The sequence below is a fragment of the Tursiops truncatus genome, chromosome 2, assembly GCF_011762595.2.
Source record: "Tursiops truncatus isolate mTurTru1 chromosome 2, mTurTru1.mat.Y, whole genome shotgun sequence".
In the NCBI taxonomy this organism is placed as follows: Eukaryota; Metazoa; Chordata; class Mammalia; order Artiodactyla; family Delphinidae; genus Tursiops; species Tursiops truncatus.
In genome coordinates, this window is record NC_047035.1 from 109,931,284 (window position 1) to 109,949,225 (window position 17,942).

Here is a 17,942-nt window from a genome sequence, read left to right on the forward strand (position 1 = left end):
CCATACTCTTCTCCATAGTGGCTGTATCAATTTACATTGCAAGAGGGTTGCAACGATGCAAGAGGGTTCCTGGGGTTAATTTTTAAGTGTTGAGTGAGATCCACAATAGTTTTAGGGTCTCACAAAAATATTCTAAATCTTTAAAATCAGAAGAAAAAGTGAGTACACTCTGTTTGGATTACATTAGTCTTTATACTGATGCAGATGTAAAATATACTTTTAGGACTTCCCTGGCGGGCCAGTGGTTAAGACTACATGCTTATACTGCAGGGGGCACATGTTTGACCCCTGGTCAGGGAATTAAGACCCTAAGATCCCGTGTGGTGCAGCAAAAAAAAAAAAAAAAAAAAAAAAAAAAAAAATATATATATATATATATAATTTTTATGGAAGAAAGAGACTCTGAGGTTCTTTCTGACATCAAATATGTGGAATCTTTCCACATCAATTCTCCAACACCACCTGGGTATCTGACAATTTAACTTTGACAGTAACTCCAGAAGTAAGATCAGACCCCACAGGTTTAGCGCTCAGTCCCACAAGACTGCACCTACTTCAGCTACCAGTCACCAGTTCCATCGGTTTCTGACTGAGCACATTTGAGGATTCCTGCAATCCCCTCTTCAGTTTTGATAATTCACTGAAATGACTCACAGAACTCAGGAAAACACTTTACTTACATTTACCAGTTTATTATAAATAAAACAGCTCAGAAACAGCCAAATGGAAGATATGCATAGGGAAAGGTACGGGGCGGGGAGGGGATGCAAAGCTTCCACACCCTCTTCAGGCACCCCACTTTGCCTCCCGATATGCCTCCCAGTACTTCCGTTTATTCACTGACCTCTCTTTAATCACATGTGGTTTTCTATTGACCAGCTCCCATCCTTAAACTACGCAAGAGCCCCACCCTGAGTCACCTCATTAATATAAATTCAGGTGTGGTGGAAAGGGGCTTGTTATGATTAACAAAAGACAGTCCTATCGCTCAGGAAATAAGGGTTTTAGGAACTCTGTGCCAGGAACCAGGGAGGAGGTCAAATAATATCTGTTATATACCACAGTCTTTAGAAGGCAAAAGTGCCTGGGGCCACAAAAGTCAATGTGGTCCTGTCAGTTGAGTAGCCTTCCCAGCTGTCCATTTGTGAAATTATGGCAGCCTGGAGTAGGGTGATGGTAGTAGAAACACAGAGTCAGCTGGATTGACCAATGGATTGATTATGAGAGGTTAATGAAACAGCGAAACCAAGGATGATTTCTACATTTTTGGCTTGAACAACTGGGTGGATGAAAGTGCCATCCGCTGAGAATACTGGGAAAGAAGGGTTGGGGGTAAAATCAAGGCCTTTTGCTATGGATCTGAGATGACCATGAGTCATGAAGTAGAGATATTAAGTAGTCAGTTGGATTTGTGAATCTGGGTATTGGTGGAGAGGTCTGGGCTGGACAGAAATCTGAGAGTCATCAGTTTGTAGACTTAGCATCAAGGAGATCACCTGGGGAGAGTAAAGTAGAGAAGAGTATAAGGACTGAGCCCTGGAACACTGCAACATTTAAAGATTGAGCCAAAGAGGAAAAATTAGCAAAGGATTCTGAAAATGAGGCTCAGTGAGGGAACGAGAAAATCAGGAAAATAAGATATTGAGGGAAGTTCAGGGGGAAAAGTGTTTCAAAAGAAAGGAAGCTGTCAACTGTTTGCAATTCTGCTGAGAGGTCAATTTAGATAAGGATAGAGAATTGGCAGTTAGCTTTGGAAACCTGGGGATCATTAGTAATCTTGATAAGTGATCTTGATGAGGGAAGTCAAAGCTGGATCACAGTAGGCTGAGGAGTGAATTTCGTGAAGTGAGGAAGTGGGAACAAGCACTGTAGAGAGCTCTTGAAAAACCTTTCCGAGAATTTATGCAGTGAAGAGAGACGAGAAATTGGGCAGTTCTGGAGGCGAATTTGGAGTCAAGGTTTGTTTTAGATGGGAGGAACTTCAGTATGTTTATATGCAGATAGAAATAATCTAATGGGGGCGGGGAGAGAATGTAATGATGTTGGAGGGAGGGGTAATTGTAGGAGTAAAATCCTTAGGAACGTGGGAGGGAAAAAAAAAAACAGGTCCCTGGTGGAGGGACAGGCCTTCATAGGCATAGGGAAACTTCTTTCATAGTAACCCCAATGTTACTATGCCTATAAAAGTAGTTTTGGTGGTGAGAAGACAAGGAGTTCGTATCTGATGTCTTTTCCATCAGGTGTGAGACAAAGTTGAACAGTGGTTTGGGAGGAGGATTTTAGTAGAGAGGGGAGGGTGTGAAATAATTCTTTCATCACGAATACTTAAATGTCAATTTCGTGGAGCAAGCCCTTCCAGGATTAAGTACATCTCCTCCCAACTCCCTTTTCTCTCACTGGACCGTTTGCTCGTTTTTGGTACTCATCACCATTTGTAATTGTATCTTTATTGGTTCAGTTGTCTGTTTCCCACTTTAGAGAACTACAGGGAGGCAGGAACTTTGTTGTATTTAATTTCCCAATGTATATATAGCCCTTAGAAACAGGGCCGGTACATAGTCACTAAATAATTATTTGTTAAAACAAATAAGTTAATGAATAAACGTCTTCAGAATTTTGTCTTAGAGGCAACCTCTTTTAAGTACTAGCTTGGGCAAGTCACTTTTCCTCTCTGAGCTTTTATGTCTGAATACATACATATACCACAGGAATTGTAATCTCTTCCCTGCCTACCTCACCGCATCGTCACCAGGAGGATCTGAGCAAATAAACCTGGAAATGCGTCATCAAGTGATCCTTAAATATAACGTATTGTTGTTTGCGGCCCACGTGTAGCCTCGCAGGTAGCAGGTGCTGAAAAGGACTTGCTGATTGGGGGAGAGAGGTATTATTTTTTCCTGTGACTGTAGGCATCGAAGCTTTGCAGAAGGGTTCCGCAGGCCGCGGAGGGGCGGGGCTCAGGCCAGAAGCCCTCCCTCTCCGGCCTTTTCCCGGAGGCGCCAGCCGGGCAAGGAGGAGGGGCGGGGAGCCTGGGGGGAGTAACTGTCAAACCTCCTCGGTTGGCGCCATTATTTAAATGGTACGTGCCCGTCTCGCAGCTGTACGTGCCCGGGGCGGGGCTGCGAGCCCCCGGAGCGGGGCGGAGGCCGGGGGCGGGCCGGGGAGGTGGAGGGGCGAGAGGGGACTGGCCGGGGCGGGGCCAGGCTGGCTAGAGGGGCGGGTTTAGCGGCGGTCCCCGGCGATGTTCACTGCGCTTGCGCTGACAGACGCAAGATGGCGGACAGTGCGGAACTAAAGGTAAAGCGCAGCTCGAATTCACTTCTAATATTCGGCCACGGAGACTGTGCCGCTGGTGCCAGGGGGGATGCGTCCGACCCTGGGGGGCTGCTCGGGCCTGACTCCAACCGGGCCTGGAGTTGTAGAGAGGAGCGGCGCGCCGGGCCCCAGCCGAGGGGGCCCGGCAGCGGCGGGCCGCGGGCCCCGGGTGCCTCGGGGGCGCTGACGGGTCGTCCCCAGCGTGTTATTGTTGTGGGCGCCTCTGGCGGGGGTGGCGGGGGAAGAGATAGGGAGTCGGGAGGTGGGGGCCGCGGCTGTCCCCGGGGCTCGGCTTCTTCACCTTCCAGGCAGCCTCCCCGCCCCCCGTGGGGAGCGGGGGCAGGGGCAGGGTGTTCATGTTGGGGGCATTGGGAAAGCTCCCCGCCGCCGCTTCCTCTTCCTCCTTTGCAGTCCCGGGCTCCTGTCAGGCGTTCTCCTCAGACCCCCGGGAACTTGGCTCCTGCCGCCCCGCCCCTCCGGGGCTCCCTGCCGCCCCCGCCCCGGACTTGGTTCTCCCCGGCTGCCCGCCTGTCAGGAGGCGCCCGGGGTGCCCCGTTTGTGGGGAGCGCGATCCTGGGGCGATGGCGTGGGGATGTGGGGGAGAAGCTCCAGTAAAGTTTAGTGAACCCCGGGCTGGCTTTGGGGTTCGACTGGGGGGTGACGGGGGAGTCTGCCTGGGCGGGACGGTACTCTTTTTCTCTGATTCCGGGCAACCGGGGGGAGAAACCCCCTCGAAGGGTGTGTATTTGGAAGCAGTGGTAGGTGGTGGGAAGCAGCTACTCTCCCTTCTTTTTCGTCTCTTCCTTTTGGCTGGTGTGGAGGGTGAGAGGAGCCTTCGGGGGGTCTCTGCACACACCATGATGGCGATGCTATAGCTGATGGAGGTGAATGGTTAGTGTTTATATCCCCCCGTTGCCTTTTGTTTGTAGGGACATCTTGCTGGCCATGTTGATTTGAACGAAATGTTTCCCTCATCCTACTTCAACCCCCAATAAATAGAACGTTCCTTCCTTCCTCTCAACTGTACCAATTGCTCTCGCCTCGCGAAATTGGATGAAAGGGTGCCCCCTTTTCCCCGCTTTTTCTCCCACCCCAATCTTTACCTGATGATGGCTTCTTTACCGAAGCAGATATGCCACTACACAAGCAGTTGGGGGAGGGGGGGTGGAACCCTTATGATTGGATTGTGACAAATGGGGCTCCGCTTGATTAATTTTGGTTCAGTAGCAAGCAGTTTTTAACTAACGCGTATTATTTCGAGGCTGTGAACGCGATATTCCCTTCTCTGTGGCTTCCTGTGTGTGAACCGAGTAGTTGGTTAAATCTTGACCCAGAGAACTGACATCTCTGTCAGAGTGGAGATCGGGATATACAGTTGTAAATCTTTGGGGAGAGTCGTCTTTTTATAATTAATGAAAATTATTTAAAGAATTATCACGGTTATAATGAAACGACAACTCCTAGAACAAGCAAACGCCAGGTTTGTTTCTGGAGAGTTTTTCAGTGGAAACCTTCGCTGAGGGATCGTTTTTCCCAATAGTTTTTCAATGTTAACATTCCAAAATTTGTATATTTAGGCTCTGTCTTTGAGTGTCATTCTTTTTTAATTTACTTCTAATTGCAAATTAAGGGAGAGCAGATTTAGAATGGATGGTTTCGTTTTTTCCAGTTTCAAACTATTGACTGAAATGAAAAAGCCCTAGAAATTTGAGTATTTGGAGGTAATTAACTCTTGAAATAAAAAAGTGTGCAACTTTAAGATACATGTTTTCTGTAGTTTTAAAATGTAGTCACTATGTTGCTGTGATCTTTGCCTTCTAATACTTATTTTGCTAGGAATCCTTTTGAATGATAGCTAATCAGTTCTGTTTTACGTGGACTACAGAGTAAAGCTGAAAAGCTTGTGCTGGCTATGTTGTCACTCTTGATGCTGTCCAAAGAAACTGGTATGGAAAGCACATGCTGGGAGATTTCCTCCTTTGTTCTTTCTCATTTTAAGAAAGTGCCTTTGGGGATAGATCAGATCCCTGGTGTGAGTCTTGTTAGGTAAAGTTTCTCTTCACAAAAATGAGCCTGCATCAGATGAACGCTAAACACTTGGGGGGAAACATTATTTTTCTAAAATTGGTCTCCTGTTTTGCTCTCTCCAAAATCTACTTGAGTTTTTCCAAAGGAGTTTTTTTCTAATATTATGTTCTGTTGTACAGTTTTTTTCTCCAGCTTATGATAACTGCTCTTGACATACTGATCTGTCATTGTGTGTGCCCAGTACTTTGAGGAGCTGTGATAAATTGCTTAGTTAGTAATAGCTGTGTTAAACATGTTTATATTTGATTGTGGTTACATTTGCTCTTTTTTTTTTTGAAGGGGAGGAGATGATCTTAGAAACGCCTACCATAGTTATTTAAGAATGTGTATATGTAATTTTCTGTGCAGTAAGCTTTGGAAGATACTCCTTTTGAAATTATATTTTCTGAGTGGTATTTTGTTTATTTGTTTTTTGTGGTGTTTGGAGATAAGTAGCACTTATTCCTAATAAGGAATGAAAGGTCAGAGTAAGAATTAAGAAAAACTCAGATTTTTCAAAGTTGTAGGTGAATACAAAAGTATTCCAATGGATTTCCAACTATGAGGCTTTGAGTAAATAGTGACTTTTGTTATCTTAATTTACAACCCACATTTCATTTTGCTGTGGATTGTATTCATAATTTTTTTCCTCATGACCCATTTTAGTGAGTCCTTTTAAATCTATAACAGATCTGCAAGATCAGATGGGAAAAATGGATAGATCTGTACCCCCGTAGGAATTGTGCAAGCTGCAACACTTAAAGATATTGCCAATAAAAATTAGATTATGAGTCAGACATATCAAAAAGTTCTCTGTACTAATTTGTTTATGAAAGGTTTAATTTTTCATTAGGGGAATACCCATAAATGACATTTGTAAGAATGTAGAGAGTGAGCATTTTATTGTCTTTAGGAACTCAAAAGCAGGAGGGTGTGATGGCCAGATGATTTTGGAAGTTAATCTGACAGCTTCATGTAGCTCCTCTTAAAGTAGTTTAAAAAAAAAATTACAAATTTTTTTGCATTAAAAGTCAAATTGCGTTATATTGCCGTTTTTAACTCACTGGAGGAACAGTGGGAAGGAAGAAGTTCATTATCATTTTAGTGGAGTAAATAATGGAATTCAAGGGGAAGAGAAATCATACTTTAAAAACCATACCTTTAAAAGTAGTATCTGTATAAGCATGTCAGTAAATTCTGTTGTCATATTCTGCCTCTGTTTTCAAGAACTAGCCACTTAATTTTGATCTTTGTGGTGTAATTTGTCTGCTTTTATTTCAGATAGAAGCAAGTAAATCTGACAATTTATTCATGAATTTGAATTGAATTTCCATAAGTTGCTTTTCTCAAGTGCCACATTTAGATGGCTTTTGTTTTAAGTCACCATGTTTATGAACAATATTTAAAAATTTGTAAAACACTTTAATATTTAAGTATTTCATATAATTGTTTTGAAATATCTCCTTTTCCTCCTCCGTTTTCTCCTGGATAATTGTATTGTCTTTCTCTTCAAAGAGTCTCTTGTAATCCCTGTTGATTGCAGTAGTGCTTAGTGGTGAGTCCATAGCTGATTAACCTTGGGTTTCTCCTGGTGAACTCCATCAACATTCTACTCCAGGGTTCTTGCTGAGGCTTTTGAGTTCAGTGTAATTTGCACCCTTTCTTGCTTGTAACTAGGGATAAGAAAAGAAAATGTCTTAGAGTTGTAGTAGGGATGGGAAGAATTATCTAAATTTCTGGAAAACTGCAGTGTTTATGATGAGACATAGCCTTTAAAAACAAACAAACCTCTGGTTCATTACTTCATAGAATTGCAGTGTGTTCTGAAGTATTCTGCTCTGGCATTAAGGACCTTGTTTTTTTTTTTTATGTTTGAATAATGTCTTATATGGTACTTTGCAGTTCATAATGTATCACATTATCTCATTTGATTTTTCCATCAGTTCTTTAAGGTAGTAAAGGCAGGTAATATCTTCCTTTTACCAATAAAGTAAGCCCAGAAAAGGTAAGTGACTAGCCTAAGGTCATACAGATAAAAGTGGCAGGGACTTGAGCCTAGGTCTTGTGATTTCAAAATCCTGTACTGTAGGCTGCATTAAAGGTGCCATGTCAGTCCTGGAGCCCTCTAGGGTGCTTCGCTCACAAAGAATTCTAGCTATGTTGTTGCTAATACTTTCCCTCTTGCTCTATGCCAGGGTATTTTTGGATATTCCTTGGGCTTTTTGCAAGGAAGATTTTTGAGTTTGTTAGTTGGAATCATAGACATTAATTCTTGCAAATATCATTTTACTTGAGAAAGTTTCAGCGAATACTGAAAAGTAAGCACAAAAATAAACAGCACCTATAATCCCAGCACTTAGAAATATCATGGTTAACATCTGGGTATCCATTTAGACTTTCCCTCTGTGAGTAAATGCATATGTATATACATCACAAAAGAGCGATTGTACTACTCTTTATTTGTAATCTGCTATTTTCATGGCTGTCTTTCCAGGTTAGTAAATATAGGCTTATATGATCATTTGAAAGGTAACATTGTATTTTATTCAGCTAGTCCCCTATCATTGGACAATCAGATTACTTCCACTTTTTTTTCTTTTTTGCTATTTTAAACAATGTCTTGACAAACAGCCTGATAGAAAAGTTTGCAATATTTTTTTTAAAATTTATTTTATTTATTTATTTATTTTTGGCTGTGTTGGGTCTTCGTTGCTGCGTGTGGGCTTTCTCTAGTTGTGGCGAACAGGGGCTACTCTTGATTGCGGTGCGCGGGCTTCTCATTGCGGTGGCTTCTCTTGTTGCAGAGCATGGGCTCTGGGCTCACGGGGTTCAGTAGTTGTGGCTCGCGGCCTCTATAGCGCAGGCTCAGTAGTTGTGGCGCACGGGCTTAGTTTCTCCGCGTCATGGGGGATCTTCCCAGACCAGGGCTTGAACCTGAGTCCCCTGAGTTGACAGGTGGATTCTTAACCACTGTGCAACCAGGGAATCCCCTGAAAATGTTTTATTCTAGCTAAATATATTTATTCTACAGACCTTTTTTTTGTGTGCTTCAGGGAACAGTGCAAATAAGATTTTGATTCGGTCAAGTGTTGTGAGTGAAAAGTAATTTTTGATTTGTTCGTTGTTTATACCTTTATTATTTCTGTTCCTGTAAATCTGTCAGTAAACATTATATAAATGCTCTGAATCAGAACATTTGGTAAAGTATGAAATAGATTATGAGAATTTTTGCTTTACCCATATTTTTAATCTCAAAGCAAAGTGTTGCCATAGTGTAAGATTGGTAGGTAACATTGTTTTGGAGAGGCTGTTAGAGAAAGGAGGTTACATAGGCAATGAAACCATTTTTCTATCTTAAGAACCTTTATGGGTTAAATCAATTAATAAATGCATGTGTGAATTGAATTAAGAATATTATTTGTGCAACATCTGAAAGTACTGCACTGTAGAAGGAACAGCTGATGAAATTAAGGGTATGAAATTGATCATACTCTAAATTTGATATGTTAAATTTGTTCCTCACCTAAATCTTTAGCATTTATATAACAAATTGTATCATTAGGATTTTTCAGAAATAGGTGATAGAGATACTTAAAAATACTTAGTTGTCCTTTCCTATCAATTTCAGAAATAGTACTAATTGTTATGCTTTTTTTTTTTTTTTGCTATTCTTACTGCAGAATGTTTGAGTGCTACTTCCTCTTCCATGTTAAAAATTGTGGAACTCCCAATTGCTTTTGATTCCCTCTACTCTTGGTTTCGTGGTAGCACGTGAATAAAAACTCCCTAAGCCCCTACTCCCCTCAGAATTTTCTGGTAAACCTTCATTCTTAGCCATGAACTTCTAAAATTCATCAAAATGAAGAAATCACCTTTTTTCCTTTTCTGCTTCACATTAGATCAAGCAAACAAAACAAACATAAACCCCTTGAACATTAACTAGTAACTTTGAATTATCAATAACTTTCACAGGACTGTTAATATATGTTCCTATTTTTAAAAGCTTCATCTCTTTCTTACCTTTCCTGCTATTCTTCTCTGCTTTCAGTTTCCCCCCTTTGGTTGCCAGGTCAGTTTTCCCCAAACACTCCTTTCATCCTGTCACTCCACTGGCTTTCCATTGAAAACAGGATAAAGTCTTAGCTCTCAGTTTGGTATTCAAGATTTTCTATAGTCTGACTCCAGTACATTTCGTGTGTCTGTTTTGTCTCCTCCACTGTATAGCAAAAGTTTTTAACTTAAAGCCAGAACTGTTAGTTTGCTTTTTTATTTTTGACTAGTGTTCTGCTTTGTACACCACTCCATTTTCCCTCATCCCTACCCTGTGGACACAGTAGGTGCCTAAGATATATTCGTGAAATGAGTTACATTCAAGATTTGTTTCTGTTAGCGAGGGGGCACTTGCACATGTTTATATGACAAGTCTAAATTGTGAATGTTCGGCGATAGGGTCATATCTTCATACGTTTTTTCGTGGCTGCTGCGTAGATGAACTTGAATAACATTAAATCCAGATAATTTATGAAAGACTGTTTTAGGTTTACCTTTTACATTTCTCATTGTAATGTTACAGCAGTAAGTAGAGTAAAATTTTAAAGGCCTTCATCTTCACCCCACCCACTCCTTACCCCTTGCAACCTCTTTGGTACCTATTCTATTTTTTGAGAAGGAGAGAGCATAAGTTTTATTGAGGTATAATTTGCATACCATGCATTTCACCCATTTAAGTGCACAATTAAATGGTATTTTAATGTATTCACAAAGTTGTGTAACCATCACCGCAACCAGTTTCAGAATATTTGTCTTACCCATCCCCCCCCACCAAAGAAATCTTGCACCCTTCAGCTATCACCCCATTGCCACAACCCACCCCACCCTCAGGCAACCGCTATCTACTTTTTGTCCCTATAGATTTGCCTGTATTGAACATTTCGTATAAATGGAATCCTATAATATGTAGTCTTTTGTGTCTGACCTATTCATTTTTCTTTGGACATTTAATTATGTATGTCTGTATAACATTCATAATTTATTGTATGTGTGTATGTCTAGATTCAGAACAAATTAGGGACATACATGGAACTCAGTAAGTAAATATTTATTGAATGAATGTATATGTATTATTATACATAATCATACTATATACAGTATCCTTTGACTTTTTTCACTTAACTGTATACTATATTGAAGCTCTTTCCATGACATGTGCCAAAACGAGATGGTCTCTTTCTTTTTTACAGTGCAAATATTTCATATGTATGTTTGTAGAGGTTTACCTCTTGAATTTATCAGTGTATATGTCTAAAAGTTCTTAACTTGTTTTGATGGTTTCCTATATTTTTTTTTAAAAAAATAGTTGCCACATTGAATGTAACTCCTATAATATTAATATTGGAGTCTCACTTAAAAATAGGAATGAAAACTGTAACAGGTAAGGGTTGTTTGGCTTGAGGAGAAATGAATGTAGGCTCTTTATGGGGTGCTGGCAGTACACAGCCAAAGCAATTCATTTTGTATTTGGGTTTCTGAATGTGAGCAAGCCTGTTTTTAGCTTCATGGCATAGTGCTTAAAATAGAATTTAAACATGCTATCTTATGCATTATGGTGAATTTTAAGACTTTTTCTTGTAGCCATGTAGGTCTAATCTTAAGATCTGAAAGATTTCAGGGTAAATATTTTTCTCATGTATTAAAATCATCAGTCTGGTCTATGGGCTTCTGTGAGTTACCCAAGAAAGAGAACATAGAGGCACCTAGGTCAGAGTCTAGCTTATAGTAGGTATTTGGTAATTATTTGTTATTTATTCAGGAAGTATCATATTCTGTCGTTCATTATATGTTTGAGTTCCGACTGTATGTGAAATACCAGATTATCAGTTGGTTTGAGCATATCACCATATAAATGTGTGTATTTATTTAAACACTCTTGTTATAGTGGGATATGTACTAAAAATATTTGTTTCTTAATCATCCAAGTAATGCACCACCTATTACAGTGGTTCTCAAAGTGTGTTTCCCAGAACTCTGGTAGTTCTCCAGACTCTTTCTGGGGATCCTGCAGGTCAAAACTATTTTCTCAATAGAAGTAAGACATTATTTGCTATATTGACATTTGTAAAATCAGTGGTGGGTAAAATTACATGAATTAAGGCAGTAACACTAAACTGTACTAGTTTATGACATCATGCACTTGGAATTAAGATGATGAAGCAATAAAACTTATTAATTTCATTATGTCTCAATTCTTGAATACGTTTTAAAATATATTTTGTGTGATGAAAAGTCCTGTAAACCACTTTTACTGAACACCAAATCTGATGATGGTTAATTCAAGAAAAAGAACTTGTGCAGTTGTTTGAGTTGGCATGCTGAACTAGCTACTTTTTTGTTTGCTTGTTTATGTTTGTTTGTTTTGCGGTACGTGGGCCTCTCACTGTTGTGGCCTCTCCCGTTGCGGAGCACAGGCTCCGGACGCGCAGGCTCAGCGGCCATGGCTCACGGGCGCAGCCGTTCCGTGGCATGTGGGATCTTCCCGGACCGGGGCACGAACCCGTGTCCCCTGCATCGGCAGGCGGACTCTCAACCACTGCGCCACCAGGGAAGCCCTGAACTAGCTACTTTTTTAATGGGATACCATTTTTATTTGAAAGAATGGCTGACAAAGTATGGTTATAAAGACTTGGGTATTCGGCAGACATTTTCTCGAAACTAAACCAAGTGAGCCTGTCACAGCAAGACAAACTGACAATATTTGTTGCTAATGATAAAATTTCAGCTTTCAAGTGAAAATAAAATTTTGGAAGATTTATGTTTGCCGCTTTGAGCTTGACAGTTTCCCAATACTTGACTTTTTTTTTTTTTTTTTGGATAAGATCAGTGGTGGTTGTTTTATTTTATTTTAATTTTATTTATTTTTTGGCTGTGTTGGGTCTTCGTTGCTGCACACAGGCTTTCTCTAGTTGCAGTGAGCAGGGGCTACTCTTCGTTGTGGTGCGTAGGCTTCTCATTACAGTGGATTCTCTTGTGGAGCACAGGCTCTATGTGTGTGGGCTTCAGTAGTCGCAGCGCACGGGCTCTAGAGTGCAGGCTCAGTAGTTGTGGCACATAGGCTTAGTTGCTCCGCGGCACGTGGGATCTTCCTGGACCAAGGATCGAACCCGTGTCCCCTGCACTGGCGGGTGGATTCGTAACCACTGCGCTACCAGGGAAGTCTCCCGGGTGGTATTAATGAATGTTATATATTGAAGTTGTAAAGTGAAAGGGTCAACATTTGGAAGAACTGCATAACTCACTGAACCAATACTTTCTAAATAATCAATGCATGGTATTGCAAAATAGTAAAAAGATCCATTGGAAATGTAAGACAAACCAACGGGCTTGAGTATATCAGAGTAGGAAATGTTCATTGATATGGTTTCAGATTCCATATTGGAACAGCCTTTAAGAAACTGCCACTTGTTGAGTTTTGGTAGAGGACCAAAGAATATCCACAGTTATCTGAGAAAGCTATTGAAATATGCCATCTTTTTCCACTACATATCTGCATGATGCTGAATTTTCTTCATGTACTTCAATCAAAACAACCTAATGCAGATTGAATGTGAAAGTGGATATGAAAATGAGGCTGTCTTTTTTAAACCAGACATTAAACAGATGTGCAAAAATGTAAAATAATGACTATTTTTACAATTTTTTTTGTCTTGGAATAGTCTTTTTAATTTAATATTTTGATATATGTTAAGTAATTTATTATTTTTAAATGACAAATCTTTAAAAATTTTGTTTTCTTTTTAAAAGTTTTTAATTATAGTAATATATACATAACTTAAAATTTACCATCTTATCCACTTTTATTTTATTTTAAAAAATTTATTTATTTTTGGCTGCGTTGGGTCCTCGTTGCTGCACGGGCTTTCTCTGGTTGCAGCAAGCAGGGGCTACTCTTTGTTGCGGTGCGCAGGCTTCTCATTACGGTGGCTTCTCTTGTTGCGGAGCATGGGCTCTAGGCGTGCAGGCTTCAGTAGTTGTGGCACGCAGGCTCAGTAGTTGTGGCTTGCGGGCTCTAGAGTGCAGGCTCAGTAGTTGTGGCACACGGGCTTAGTTGCTCCGCGGCACGTGGGATCTTCCCAGACCAGGGCTCAAACCCATTTCCCCTGCATTGGCAGACAGATTCTTAACCACTGTGCCACCAGGGAAGTCCCTGTGTTTAGTTTTAGAGTATTAGAGTGACCATATATAATTTATCAACCAAAGTGGGACACTTTTAAGAGTGGAAGGGGATGCTTTTAATAATGTTGCTAGAACAACAGATGTAAAATGGAAAACTTGAAGATCTTGTAATTTTTTCTAAAATACTTTTTTTGTGAAGTGCTAAGAAATGAGATGACAGTGATTTTAAAATGATATTAATAAAGAAGAGTTTTGTGGCCAAGGAAATTTGTAAAATGTTGGATGCAAAGTTAACATACTTCTTCTGCTAGACTTCTTAGGACCTTTAATGTGTGAATGTTATTTGAGAAGGGAGGGCATGATGGGGAATTATAGACTCTTGAATTTCCTGGACCGTTTTGTTTTTTTTTTTGGTCCTTATTTGAATTTGTTACAGTATTGCTTTTGGTTGGTTGTTTTGGTTTTTTGTCCCCAAGGCATGTGGGATCTTAGCTTCCTGACCAGAGATCAAACCCTCACCCTGTGCATTGGAAGGCAAAGTCTTAACCACAGGACCACCAGGGAAGTCCCTCCTGGACCAGTTTTTCCCCAGCACCCTATTACTCTGAATATCTATTAACCGTATGAACGTAGTTTGGAAAACGGTGACTTGGAGTATCCTGTCATTTAAATTGGAGCTTTTTAATGTGAAGCTCAATCAGATTGCTTCTCAGTTTTACGTTTTATTTGGGATTTTGTTCTGTCATATCTGGGCAGCTAACTTTATTACAATGAGTAAAATTTGAAGTTTAAAAAATATAACCTCATAAAATAGTCATTATGTGCAGATGACATACTATATATAGAAAACCCTGAAAACTCCACACAAAAACTACTAGAACTGAAAAATGAATTCAGCAAGGTAGCAGGATACAAGATTAACATGCAGAAATCAGTTGCATTTCTTTAACAATGAAATATCAGAAAAGGAATGTAAAAAACAATACCTTTTTAAAAATTGTATTTATTTTTAAAATATTTATTTGATTGGAGTATAGTTGATTAACAACCTTGTGTTTCAGGTGTACAGCAAAGTGATTCAGATATACATATACATGAATCTATTCTTTTTCAAATTATTTTCCCATTTAGGTTATTACAGAATATTGAGCAGAGTTCCCTGTGCTATACAGTAGGTCCCTGTTCGTTATCTGTTTTAAATATAGCAGCGTGTACACATCAATCCCAAACTGCCAGTCTATCCCTCCCCCTCCAACCCTCCCACTGGTAACCATAAGTTTGTTCTCTAAGTCTGTGAGTCTGTTTCTGTTTTGTAAATAAGTTCATTTGTATCTTTTTTAAAGATTCCCTATATAAGTGATATCATACATGTCTTTCTCTGTTTGACTTACTTAGTATGATAATCTCTAGGTCCATCCATGTTGCTGCAAATGGCATTATTTCATCCTTTTTAATGGCCGAGTAGTATTCCACTGTATATATGTACCACATCTTCTTTATCCATTCATCTGTCAGTGGACATTTAGGTTGCTTCCACATCTTGGCTATTGTAAATAGTGCTGCAATGAACATTAGGGTTTATGTATCCTTTTGAACCATGTTTTTCTCTGGCTATATGCCCAGGGAGTGGGATTGCTGGATCATATGGTAGCTCTATTTTTAGTTTCCTAAGCAACCTCCATGCTGTTCTCCATAGTGGCTGTACCAATTTACATTCCCACCTGTAGTGTAGGAGGGTTCCCTTTTCTCTACACTCTCGCCAGCATTTATTGTTTGTAGACTTTCTGATGATGGCCATTCTGACTTGTGTGAGGTGATATCTCATTGTAGTTTTGATTTGCATCTCTAATACTAAGCGATGTTGAGCATCTTTTCCTGTGCCTCTTGGTCATCTGTATGTCTTCTTTGGAGAAATGTCTATTTAAGTTTTCTGCCCATTTTTTGAATGGGTTGTTTAAAAAAACAATACCTTTTAAAATCACACCAAAAAACCCCCCAAAACCTTAGGAATACACCTGACCAAGGAGGTGAAAGACTTATATGATGGGAACTATAGAACATTAGTAAAGGAAATTGAAGATGAGTCAAAGAAATGGAAAGATATCCCATGCTCTTGGACTGGAAGAATTAATATTGTTAAAAAGGCCATACTACCCAAAGCAATACACCAATTTAACGTGATCCCTATCAAATTACCAATGGTATTTTTCATAGAGGTAGAACAAATAATCCTAAAATTTATATGGAATCATAAAAGACCCAGAATTGCAAAAGCAATCCTGAGGAAAAAGAATAAAGCAGGAGGCATAATCATCCCAGACTTCAGACAATACTGCAAAGCTACAGTAATCAAAACAGTGTGGTATTGGCACAAAAACAGACATATGGATCAATGGAACAGAATAGAGAGCCCAGAAATAAACCCACACACTTACGGTCAATTAATCTTCAACAAAGGATACAAGAGTATAAAATGGGGAAAAGTCTCTTCAGCAAGTGATTCTGGGAAAGTTGGACAGCTGCATGTAAATCAGTGAAGTTAGAACACACCTTCACACCATGCACAAAAATAAAATGGCTTAAAGACTTGAATATAAGACAGAATGCTATACACATGAAAAGCTGCTCAACATCACTAATTATTAGAGAAATGCAAATCAAAACTGCAATGAGGTATCACCTCACACCAGTCAGAATGGGCATCATCAGAAAATCTACAAACAACAAATGCTGGAGAGGGTGTGGAGAAAAGGGAACCCTCTTGCACTGTTGCTGGGAATGTAGATTGATATGGCCACTATGGAGAACAGTATGGAGGTTCCTTAAAAAACTAAAAATAGAATTACCATATGACCCAGCAATCCCACTACTGGGCATATACCCAGAGAAAACCATAATTCAAAAAGACACATGCACCCCGATGTTCATTGCAGCACTATTTACAATAGCCAGGTCATGGAAGCAACCTAAATGCCCATCGACAGATGAATGGATAAAGAAGATGTGGTACGTATATACAATGGAATATTACTCAGCCATAAAAAGGAATGAAAGGAACGAAATTGGGTCATTGGTAGAGATGTGGATGGATCTAGAGGCTGTCATATGGAGTGAAATAAGTCAAAAAGAGAAAAACAAATATTGTATATTAATGCATATATGTGGAACCTAGAAAAATGGTACAGATGAAATAGTTTGCAGGGCAGCAATAGAGACACATGTAGAGAACAAACGTATGGACACCAACGGGGGAAAGTGGTGGGGGGTGTGGTGGTGGTGTAATATGTATAAAATAGATAACTAATAAGAAACTGCTGTATAAAAAAATAGATAAAATAGAATTCAGAACTTCAAAAAAAAAAGGCAAAACGCTATAAAACTCCTAGAAGAGATCATAGAGGAGATCATAGGCAAAACATTCTGTGACATAAATTGTACCAGTGTTTCCTTACATCAGTCTCCCAAGGCAATAGAAATAAAAACAAAAATAAACAAATGGGACCTAATCAAACTTAAAGCTTTTGCACAGCAAAGGAAACCATAAACAAAACGAAAAGACAACCTATGGAATGGGAGAAAATATTTGCAAATGATGTGACCAACAGGGTTTAATTTCCAAAATATACAGACAGCTCAAAGAACTCAACAACAACAACCCAATCAAAATGGGCAGAAGACTTAAATAGACACTTATCAAAAGAAGACATACAGATGGTCAATAGGCACCTGAAAAAGATGCTCAACATTGCTAATTATTAGAGAAATGCAAATCAGAACTACAGTGAGGTACAACCTCACACTGGTCAGAATGGCCATCATTAAAAAGTCTGCAAATAACAAATGCTGGAGAGGGTGTGGAGAAAAGGGAACCCTCCTACACTGTTGGGGGTAATGTAAGTTGGTGCAGCCACTATGGAGAACACTGTGGAGGTTCCTCAAAAAACTAAAAGTAGAGTTGCCATATGATCCAGCAATCCCACCCCTGGGTGTATTTCTGGACAAAACTATAATTCAAGAAGATACAGGCACCCCTATGTTCATAATAGCCAAGACATGGGAACAACCTAAATGTCCACAAACAGATGAATGGATAAAGAAGATGTGGTACATACATACAATGGAATATTACTCAGCCATAAAAAAATGAAATAATGCCATTTGTAGCAACATGGATGGACCTAGAGATTATCATACTAAGTGAAGTAAGTCAGAAAGAGAAAGACATACTATATGATGTCACTTATATGTGGAATCTAAAATGTGACAGAAATGAACCTATCTACAAAGCAGAAACAGACTCACAGACATAGAGAACAGACTTGTGGTTGCCAACGGGGAAGGAGAGGTGGGAGAGGGATGGACTGGGAGTTTGGGGTTGGTAGATGCAAACT

The 17,942-nt window shown here is 39.8% G+C and overlaps 1 protein-coding gene across 2 annotated transcripts in view; it reads left to right on the top strand.

The window, feature by feature from the left end:
- Window positions 1–3,201: 3,201 nt before the first annotated feature.
- The window catches only part of PIAS1 (protein inhibitor of activated STAT 1), a 121,851-nt gene continuing 107,110 nt past the window's right edge, over window positions 3,202–17,942 (top strand). Inside the window, exon 1 of one of the 2 annotated variants that reach the window (XM_019948859.2) lies at window positions 3,202–3,297. In XM_019948859.2, coding sequence (XP_019804418.1) covers window positions 3,274–3,297 — 24 coding nt within the window. In that variant the 5' untranslated portion in view covers window positions 3,202–3,273. The remainder of the gene's footprint in view (window positions 3,298–17,942) is intronic. The other variant, XM_019948848.3, reaches the window with a different exon arrangement.